Source organism: Phoenix dactylifera, unplaced genomic scaffold (assembly GCF_009389715.1).
Source record: "Phoenix dactylifera cultivar Barhee BC4 unplaced genomic scaffold, palm_55x_up_171113_PBpolish2nd_filt_p 000693F, whole genome shotgun sequence".
In the NCBI taxonomy this organism is placed as follows: Eukaryota; Viridiplantae; Streptophyta; class Magnoliopsida; order Arecales; family Arecaceae; genus Phoenix; species Phoenix dactylifera.
In genome coordinates, this window is record NW_024068076.1 from 196321 (window position 1) to 207683 (window position 11363).

Here is an 11363-nt window from a genome sequence, read left to right on the forward strand (position 1 = left end):
ACGTCACACTTCATGGTTGGTCAAATTCGTGTAGTTTTATGTTCCAGGGTCGGAAAATTATATTGAATTCATTGCCTCCTAGAGAGCCCGTTCTTGAGAAGAAGGGTGCTACACCACAAAAGGAAGAGTCACTCCACATCATTACTTCGAAAGAGGTAATGAAAGATATCGAAAGCCATTCACCTGTGTTCGCCCTTGTGGCTAGAGTTATTAATGTGGAGTCAAATGTCGAACATCCGGCCGCCGTAGTTCCTCTGTTGGAGGAGTTTCACTCTGTTTTTCCAACTGATCTTCCAGAGGCACTCCCTCCAATGCGTGATATCCAGCACGTAATTGATCTCATTCCTGGAGCGTCACTGCCAAATCTTCCCCACCATAGACTCAATCCAAACGAGCACACTGAACTGAAACGCCAAGTTGACGAACTCGTCACTCGAGGGTATATTCGTGAGAGTTTGAGTCCCTGTGCTGTACCTGCACTCCTCACTCCCAAGAAAGATGGCTCTTGGAGGATGTGCGTCGATAGCCGTGCTATCAATAAAATCACGGTAAAGTATCGTTTTCCCATTCCGAGGCTGGACGACCTTTTAGACTACATGTCTGGTGCTACAGTTTTTTCCAAGATCGACCTAAAGAGTAGGTACCACCAGATTCGGATTCGTCCTGGGGATGAATGGAAAACAGCATTCAAAACCAAAGATGGACTCTACGAATGGTTAGTAATGCCTTTCGGATTAACAAATGCTCCAAGTACTTTTATGAGGGTGATGACACAGATCTTTCGACCTTTCTTGAACAAATTTGTTGTTGTATACTTTGATGACATCCTCATTTATAGTCAAACTCAAGAGCTCCATCTTTCACACCTAAGGCAGGTTTGTGAAGTCCTGCAGAGAGAAAGCTTCTTTGCAAACCCTAAGAAGTGTGCCTTCCTGACTGATCACGTCACTTTCTTAGGGTTCATAGTATCTTCCAAGGGTGTCTCTGCTGATCCAGAAAAAGTAAGCGCGATAGTCGATTGGCCTGAGCCCAAGACCTTAGCCGAAGTACGCAGTTTTCATGGTCTGGCTACTTTCTATCGTCGCTTCATTAGGAATTTTAGTTCGATAATGTCTCCCATCACAGATTGCATGAAGAAAGGAGACTTTATCTGGACTAAGTCGGCATCCCAAGCATTTAAAGATATTAAGCATAGGATGACCGGAGCACCTGTCTTGCGCCTCCCTGATTTCACTAAGGTATTCGAGGTCGCATGTGATGCCTCTGGAGTTGGCATAGGTGGTGTGTTAAGCCAAGAAGGTCACCCTGTCGCGTTCTTTAGTGAAAAATTAAGTGACGGCAGGTTGCGTTATTCCACCTATGATAAGGAATTCTATGCGGTAGTGCAAACTTTGCGACATTGGCGACACTATTTGCTACCGCAAGAATTTGTCCTGTATTCAGACCATGAGGCTTTAAAGTATCTCAATTCTCAAAAGAAATTAAACTTTCGACATGGCCGATGGATTGAGTTTCTACAAGCCTATACTTTTGTGCTGAAACATAAAGCTGGAGTTGAGAATAAGGCTGCTGATGCGCTCAGTCGACGGATCTTCCTCCTATCCATGATGAGCACTGAAGTAATTGGTTTTGAAAGGATCAGGGAACAATATACCACCTGTCCTGATTTTAGTAATGTATACCTGACCTTACGAGATGGAGTAGAGAGAGAGCACGATGATTTCTTTTTACACGATGATTATCTCTTTCGCTCCGACCGATTGTGTATTCCTCGAACTTCTTTGAGAGATTTTCTAGTATGGGAAATACACGCTGGAGGACTGTCTGGGCATTTCGGGAGAGACAAAACCATTGAGATGGTGGAAAGACGTTTCTTCTGGCCGAGTCTCAAGAGAGACGTGGCCAAGATCGTCGCTCAGTGCCGCACATGTCACTTAGCCAAACAACGTAAACAGAACACTGGGCTTTACACTCCACTACCAGTTCCTGATTGTCCGTGGCAAGATGTTAGCATGGATTTTGTGTTAGGGCTTCCACGTACCTCGATCAAACATGATTCCATTTTTATAGTAGTGGACCGGTTCTCTAAAATGGCTCATTTTCTACCATGTTCTAAGACTTCTGATGCTTCTAGGATTGCGAAACTCTATTTTGACGAAGTCGTTAGACTCCATGGTCTCCCTAAATCTATTGTGTCCGATAGGGATGTTAAATTTATGAGCTATTTTTGGAAAACTCTTTGGCACATGATGGGTACCAAATTAAAATTTTCCTCCGCCTATCATCCCCAAACTGATGGCCAGACCGAAGTTGTCAACCGAAGTCTAGGGAGTCTTCTCAGATGTCTGGTAGGTGAGCATACTAGGACTTGGGATCTCGTGTTACCAACTGCCGAGTTTACATATAATAGTTCGGTCAATAGGACCATAGGCATGAGTCCTTTTGAAGTGGTGAATGGTTATAAACCTAGGCAACCCATAGACTTGATCCCCATGTCTCATCAACATAGAGTCTCTGAGTCTGCACAATCATTTGCTTCACACCTGCATTCATTGCATCAGGAGATCAGCAAACTTATTCACTCTAATAACTTAAAATATAAATCCTTTGCTGATTTGCACCGCCGTTATAAAGAATTAAATGTAGGTGATTCAGTCATGGTAAGAATTAGACCTGAACGACTTCCTTCAGGAACGTTCAAAAAGTTGCAATCTCGTAGTGCGGGACCATTCAAAGTCCTAAAGAAAATCAGTTCGAATGCGTATGTTGTAGATCTTCCTGAAGACTATGGGATTAGTGCGACATTTAATATTGAATATTTAGTCCCATACAAGAAATCAACATTCATTCCTTCTGACCCTTTTGTTGATACATCCACTGTTGTTGATCACCCTGCTCTAGCACCTGCTAGTGAGCCTCCACCTCCACAGTTTCATGCACGCAGAGAACACATAGAACATATATTAGATGAGCAGGTTATATCTACCAGGAGAGGAAGCTACCAACGTTACTTTGTTCGGTGGAAAGGTCGACCCGAATCAGATGTGTCGTGGATTTCGCGAGCTGAGTTGCAGCGCCTTGACCCGGATCTTCTGGAGCAGTACGACAGCCGCCCCGATTTACACTCGACGGGGTCGAGTTTTTCTCACCCGGGAGGAGTTGATGGGGACATCAGCTAGGTCCCCATTTTATTTGCATATTTGCTTATTGTTATTTCTGGGTTTATTTGTGTTTAGGAATTTATTTGTGGTTTATTTTATTCTGGGCTTATTTTCATTTTAGGGCTTATTTGTGGGGAATTATTTTATGTAAGGGGTTTATTTTAATTGTTCTTATGGGGCCCTATTTAAAGGGAACTTGTAAGCTGATTAGGGTTTTTAATGCAGAATTAAAGAACTCTTTTCCCCACGTCTCCTCTCCTTCTCCTCTCCTCCCTTCTCCTTCTTCTCTTCTTCTTCCTCCTTCTCTTCCCTTCTTCTCCTGCCTCCATTTACAAGTTAGTCCGGCATCATAATCTGTGCAGAATATAAGCAGGATATAGTACTAATGAAAAGCATTTTTTCAAATATTAAACAAATATGGTTATTAATAATATCATTAATTTTTTATTAATTTAGTAGTACTAACGAAATTTTTTTATTTAATATGGTTTAATAAGCTAATAAGCTTCTTATTATTGATATTATATTGTTATATTTTGATAAAAACTGTATTAAATAAGAGCCCTACTAATATCCAAATTAAAGAGCTGTATTAATAACTATATTGATATAGGTATCCACATGGAAAATGGAGAGATCTTCTACTCTATTTTATACAAATTAGTATATTAGTAACTTTATTAATATAGGTGTCCACATGGCACATATGAGTTTTTAATATAGGCATCTACAGAAATTGATAAGCATATACAAAGTTTATAAATAGAGGTAAATTTTGATTGAATTGTATTTTATGAGATTATAAAAGAATAGCCTTTTATTATATATCATAAGAAGGGTGATGACATGGTGCTTGGTAAAGCAATGGTGAATTGTGAGTCTTTTGGGACAGGAGATGGAGCAACTGAATTTTTTTATGCACTTTCCTCAATAAATTCATATTCTTCTTGGATTGGTTATCCACCTTCTATTTATTATCAATATTCCCATACCTCTCAATTCTTTCTTATTTTAAAAATTTTTAGAAGTTTTTCAATTAAAGTTACTATTTAATACTCCAACTAGATATTTCTTCAGTCTATGCAAAATAGAAGATAAAAGTACCTGGAGCTGCTTAATTTTTTTTTGATATACTCACATCTGGAATTTTCTTAGAGAAGATTAATAGATGATTTTATCTTGAGGATTTTTTGCTAAACATATGGCATACTTTTAAAAAATTGAAGGCAGTCTTTCAATTAAAGTTCTACTTATCACTTAAAATAGATATTCTTCAATTTATGTGGTACAAAAGATGAAGATATTTAGAGATTTTTAATTTTTCCAACATTCATATATAGAATTCTGTAGGAGAAGATAAAAGATGGCTTCATCTTAAAGATTTTTTGTTGAATAAATGTCAGGCTTTTGTTATATACACTTGGCAATATTAAATCTAATTCCTACCGAAAAGGCCTACTTTTATACTATATTATATAAAATATAATCTGCAATATAATATTTAAAACATTATATAGGTTTGTCAAAACCATCATGGTGCTACCGCAATATTGTAATAATTATTATTTAAAGTCATGAGTAAATTAGATAAGCGCAGGCTAGAGTGTAGAATATACTAAATTTCAAGGCTATGCATATGTTGATTGGCTTGACTTGGAGTTGAAACTAAATTATAAACATGTAGTTGTTATATATGATACTACATATAAAATATTTTATTAAATAAATTATGAATGTTAGATATATTTATTTTAATTATTATATAATTTTTTATAATTTTGTATCTTTATATAATAAATTTAAAATTACTATTCTATAGCCTACAATTGTTTGTTTGCATTTTCACAACTCTCTTGTCTAATCAATTTAATTAATATACGAGTTTTACCTTATTAATGATATTGTAGAATCTAAGAAGGATTTAAATCTCATTACAAATATTAGTTTTCAAGTGATTAAAAACTATTATTCTATAACATATACTTAATTATTACATAGCTTTAATTAATACATTAATTTAATTGATATATGATTTTTACTTTATTAATGATAATGTGGAAACTTTCGCACAAGCAACACCTCTATATTAGCATGTGTGTGTATATTTATTCTATATATATATATATATGATTAGATAAGTTAGATTAGGTTAGCCGGCAGACCTTGCCATGCGCCTATTAGTGGAGAAGTGAAACAGTATATAATGGATGGGGCACCGCCTAATAAGTATTTTTCTATTAGGAAAAGACTTATGATCTATTAAAAAAAGCTTACCGGTTGTGGTATATTAGCAAATGAAATAGCTAAGAAGGAGAAATTATTAAGGAGATCTGGTCTACCGTCGACCTAGAATGAAATCATCTTAGGTCATGCTGCTATTATACATAAAAAAAAAAAAAGAGGAGGAAAATGATTTGATTTCATCCTAGATCGTCAGTGGACCGGGTCCACCTAAACATTTCTCGCTAAGAGGTGTATCTGAACAAAATTGCACAATCATCAAAAAATAGACTGACATAGGTACAAGAAGATACAATCAAATCGATGGAAGATCTATGACATCCTGATGTACAAGGAGGATCTGCATTGTCAATCTCTAACCTATATTAACCATCCTACTGCACTCCCCCACCAACCGTTCTTAGCCATTTCAGACATTGTAGTTAGTTTCTTGCTACATTCTTCTATAACATAGCAAGGCATTGAATCATCCAAATGCCATCATTGATGGATTCTTATCTGAAGGGATCCTTCCACATCTTCTCCACAAATAGGAAAGGAAATCACAACAGAACAAACAAAACAAAGAAAAGAAGAAAAGAAAGAAGGAAAGGCATCCATGTATCAACTTCTAAGTATCAATCACATTAATTATCTTACTTGGGTGAGGAGGAATGGGCAAGTATTGTGGACACCAAAGCGTCAAGATTACCTCTAAGTAACCAAATGTTCACTAAGTAGTAGCGTTTGCGCCCCCTATATTTTACTAGCAGGTCAATTGTTGGATGGTTAGTGATTGGTGGGCTCCTGACAGATCACTCACATGCAAGACAAACATATAGGGATGGGTCTATTTTTGCAGATTTGGTGTCCTATCCAAGGGAGACATGGGCTTTTGGGTCCGCAGGACATTCCAGGCCCAACCCAGTAAATCCCAACCTAATCTAAGGGGACAGCTCACATGGCAAGGAGCATGAACCTCTCCCTAGCCTGCAATAATAAAATCCCAAGCATGAATCTTGATGCATGCATGCATCGGTTGCGGAGTTGGATGGCTTGGATCGCAGCATCGACACCGATCATGCAGCTTGGGCCTGCTTTAACTTTGTTCCAGTTTTGGACCATGCGATCAAGACCGACCTAATGTGGACCCTTTTTTTGGTGTGGGGCTGAAGAATAGGGTGTATGTATAAATTGAAATTTTGAAATGATTCCATAGTTAATAGGATACATTCATAGATACGGATCACATAATAAGTTATCTAGGGAATATAGTTAACAAATGATATAAGAAAACTGGGTAGAATGTATCTAAACTAGATCGGCAGATATGATAAAGACAACTTGGATGTTTCGATCTACTTAGGTGTTCGTGCGACTTACGCATGTTTGGCCTTCAAGATCCAAAATGCAATTATGTGGTATGCCTAATAGAAATTTGATAAGGAGATATGCAATGCGCCCATAGTGGAAGATGCCAAGAACGTGCGTGGGGCACCAAAATATATTCACAATGACCACCCTAATTAACAAGATTTTTTCTGCCGATGGATAATTTGAGAATTTATACCATGCCACATTGTATTTCTAATACGGTGGTACAAGTGGTTCCCTATCTCTTGTCTATAGGGTTATCTCATTTTTTCCAGCTAGTCCTCCCCTATCTCTATCATGACCTTAATCCCGATAGCTCCTTTATTCGACGTCCCCACTTCCACTCCTCCCAAAATTTTATCCATTTGCTTAATATTATCGATGAACGGGTATTATTAACAATAACAAGGCATTGTCATTTTAATGCGATCCCTTCTTTTAGGAGCTGCATTGTTTTCGGTAAATGTTGAGAGAGAAGCTGTGCATGGTGTTATCATGAAAATAAACTGTTCTAACTCATGAGAAGTTATTTCTACTGAAAGTCTATAATAAATCTATATGATATAGTATTTATATTTCATTTTGTGGTGCAAGGTGCCCTTTGATACCACTAGGGTTGTATGTCACGTTATTCCAAACTGGCCCTCCAACCACCCATGCTTTTTCTTCAGTTACTTATTGCCCCGCATCAGCTCCACTGGCTTCTCTTCAAAGTTATTCTTGCTTGCCAACTTTGCTCAACCGACTGCTGTTGCCACATGTACTTGAGTGTGGTGCAACCTCTCTTTTAAGACACACTACAAGTGTGAATATGTTTAGGTTGAAGCTTTTGTTGGGTGTTGGACATGCCATCGACTTGCTTGCTCATGGTAAACCATGCTGAGTATAATTTTATAAACTTTCATAGATAGAGGTGCATCAAGAATGTAGGGATTCTCATGCCATAACTATTGCTTGCTCGTTTACGGGCAATACGCAAAAATGACCTGAAAAACAACATGAAATTGTATATGGTTGCCATCCCACTTTCACTTCATCGGTTAAATAGAAATTTCCTCCTGTAGCCAACCGAATTTCCATGTATGCTTAAGCAAATTTTACCATGCAAGATATGGTTGGGCAGAAATTGTTATTGGTAGGGCGAAAGTGGATACAACCACCAATTTTGATGCTTTTATTTTGTTGGCATTCATACTTCTCTATCATCAGTCAGTAACTACATTAATTCCTCCACATGACTCGACGGCGATGGTGTAAGGAGATGACAATGAAAAATATGAAGAGGATAAGGTTTGGTGTTACTAGCAATGAACGGAAGCGAATATTGATTTAATGTCAATAGCTTCTTCTAGTTACCTAACCAGTAGTATGTTACTACTTCACATTCCAAAATGAATGTACGATATGTGCTTTTAAAGCTGGACACATCACTTGAGGTAGTTGTGTTGGATGTGAACATCAATATTAATGATATGTGTGTGAGAAAGCAAATCGACATGTTACTTCAGGAAGGACTTAATTAAATGGTGCATAATTGGTTGTCAGGCTTGATAGATGCATGACTAATTAGGTCTTCAGAAGTAGAAAATGAGCCAATTAAATCAAGAGGCTCATATAAAAAGTGACTTGATCTACATTACACATTTGATATCCAAAAATTCTTCTTTAAAATAGCAATACCTATTTCAACTTAGTCATCCTATTTTGAAGAATTAATCAATCTTGCGTAAACCAATACAGAGAAGAGATAAAGTAAGGAGATCTCTATCTAGTAAAAAAAATTGCAAGCCAGCATTGTTGTTCACAATGCTAAAATTAATTAAATCAAAGATAAGTTACAGGGTTTCATATTCTTGAATAAATACTCATGCAAAATATATACTGAATCATTGAGTTGAAACTTTGAGTGAATGACATAACTTTAACTGATATGTATATTTCGAACTACAAATGTTCTCATTTTCTATGCATATCGTGGACTAATTAACATCTACATGTCGTATTAATTATTCATGATGTTAAACATGAGGCAGTGTGAAAAAGCTGCAGCTTTAATTGCATTCTAGGTTTTGATTTACTGGTGAACTTGTGCAATAGCAGTGCAAGTTGGTTGACATTTACCTTTCAAAGCAAGAGAACAGGACATGGATTCATAAATCCCCTTAATGGCATTTCCATTACAAGACCAACCCGTTCTCCAACATTGCTATCAAAAAGCCAAAAATGCATGACGTGAGAACCCAAATTTTTCTCAAAGAAAATTTTAGACGTTTAAAACTACACTTCCCAACAAAACTTACATTAATTTTGTTATTAATTAATCCCATCATATTCTATAGCTCAACGAACCGCAAACGAAAATAGCATGGATGCTTGGACCCAACCTCGACCAAACCGTCGGCGATCTACCGAGTCTGGACCGGCCGGGAAACGCGAGTCGAGAGCGACCGCGGGAGAACGGGCCTCTCCTGGCCTGGGGTTCCGCCTGCCAGCTTGGCCGCAAATCCGGAGACCCGGTCCGGGTCGACCGTAAAAACCGACGCCCCGGCCCGGCTCCACACCGGGCCGCACCGGACCGGGTTTGGCGCGACGCTGATCGCCTTCTCGCACCGGCAGCGGAGCAAACCCCCACCTCCGCCGCCCCGCCGCTTGGCTTCGCCGGCGGCCATCGCCGTGGCGAAGCGGTCGTGCTCCGCCTGGATGAAGCTGAGCTCCTCGTAGTCGGAGGTGGCACTGGAAAAGTTGGCGACGCTCGCCCGATCGAAGCCCTCCGCCGTGGTGACGCTCCACTGCACGCTCACCTCGCTCGGCGGGCAGCACTCGCTCGCCGCGATCGACGGCGTCGCCGGCTCCTCCAGGCTCCGATGGAGCTGCAGGATTCCGGCCGCGGCGGCGCCACCGCCGGACAGCCTCCTCGTATCGAGCTCATCGAGCGAGTCGCGGCGGCGGTTGACGGAGGAGGGGTACGACGTGGAGAAGCTCTCGATCTCGAACAGGTCCGAGCTCGTGTCGCTGGCCTGGTCCTCCTCGGGCGGCCGGGTCTTGGGGCTTGTCGGATAGGTGAAGCTCCGACGGTCCGCCTCGCCGGAGAAGGGCACCGTCGTTGGGGCCCGGCGCGGAAACTCCGTCGATTTCTTCAAGACCGTGGCTTCGTCTGATGGCCGGAAAACCTCGAGAGAATCCCGGGCAGGATCTTCTGGCGGGTTAGGATTCGCCGGCCGCGGGTTCAACACGGGAAAGGAGAACCCGCTGGATTCGTTGAATGCCCCATCGGAGCTGACGATCCGGTGGCCGATTTCCACCGGAAAAGGCTTCTCCCTCGAGAAGCGTTTGGAGACATGGCATGCCTCCGGATCTTCGGCCCAATTTCCGGTATTTATCTTCAGCTTCAACCCCTCCGCGATTCCCCATTCGCTCTTGATATCTTTGGGAGCCGATTTATCTCCAATGGCACCGTGACCGACCTCCCCTGTTCTAAATATCGGATTTTTCGAGCGACTAACGGCGCTGCGGCTGGAATCGAATTTGGAGTGACTTGGGTTCTTGGGCGGCTCGGGGTAGTTCTCCTCGACGTCGACGGACTTCTTGCCGGAGCACGGGCAGCCCCGGCCGAAAAGCCGCCGAACGCCGAAGGAGGAAGAGGGGGAGATCCCTTTCTTCGGCTCTTTCAGGGGTAAAGATTTGACGGCGACGGCAATGGAACCGGGGGGATTGCAGAGGAGGCCACACCGGCTGTTCCAGCTGGTCTCCGACGAGGCGGTGGGAGTGGGGGTGGCGTGGAAGGAGCCGTTCCGGCCGGCGCGACCGCAGACGCCGCCGCCGCCGTCGACGGAGGAAACAGACGAGTCGCGCGGGTTGGTGGAAAGGTCGCACCTTGCAGTGCCGTTGAGGATGATGGTCCGCTTGACGTCGGGGGTGCCGCTGCCATCCAGGAAGTAGCGCTCGGCGTCGAAGATACTGATCTCGGCGTCGGATGTCCGGCGGCCGAGGTGGTCGCCCGAGGCGGCGGCGGGCTTTGGGGAACCGGGAGGGAGGAAGGAGGAGATGGGTGGCTCGCAGAGGTGGTGGGGTTTGGGAGGGAGGGATATAGAAGAGGAGGGAGGTCTGTGAGAGAGGCCGCCGTTAAAGCTAGCTGTTACTCGGTATTTCTCCATCTCTCTCCGTCTCTGGCAAGGAAAGCGGCACAGCAGGAGAATATAAAGACCTCAGCGCGGCAGATAGAACCAGCTTCTCGAAATATAGGTACATTGAAAATAACTATTGTAATTTTTACTTTACCTTTTCGTATAAAATATCAGTTTTATAAGATTTAAATTTTTTACCTACTGTTATTTCTCTCATATTTTCAAAAATTAACATTTTTATCAAATAAAAATGAAAAGTGTTATTATTCTTACTGTTGGTTGGTAGTAGCCTGCTGTAAGTTCTGGATTGCTATAGTTAATGCATAAATTTGCTATACAAGCAGCTGAAATTGCTCGGCAGTGATCGCTGGTGCCAGTAGGGTGAAGTCTTCTAAGAGCTCTACAAAAAATTGTTAGATTCTACATGCATGTTTGATTGAGCATTCGTGGGTCCTGCTTGTGCTCTTCAAGATTTCATAGTTGT

General features: G+C 41.4%; 1 protein-coding gene across 1 annotated transcript; it reads right to left on the bottom strand.

Moving 5' to 3' along the window:
• Positions 1-8474: 8474 nt before the first annotated feature.
• On the bottom strand, positions 8475-10982 carry LOC120106928 (protein PHYTOCHROME KINASE SUBSTRATE 4-like). The gene is made up of 2 exons (XM_039120024.1): positions 9056-10982; positions 8475-8961 (listed from the first exon to the last, which is right to left on the bottom strand). Exon 1 carries the CDS (start codon positions 10907-10909, stop codon positions 9161-9163), a length of 1749 nt encoding a protein of 582 aa, XP_038975952.1. The 5' UTR covers positions 10910-10982; the 3' UTR covers positions 8475-8961; positions 9056-9160.
• Between the last annotated feature and the right edge of the window lie 381 nt (positions 10983-11363).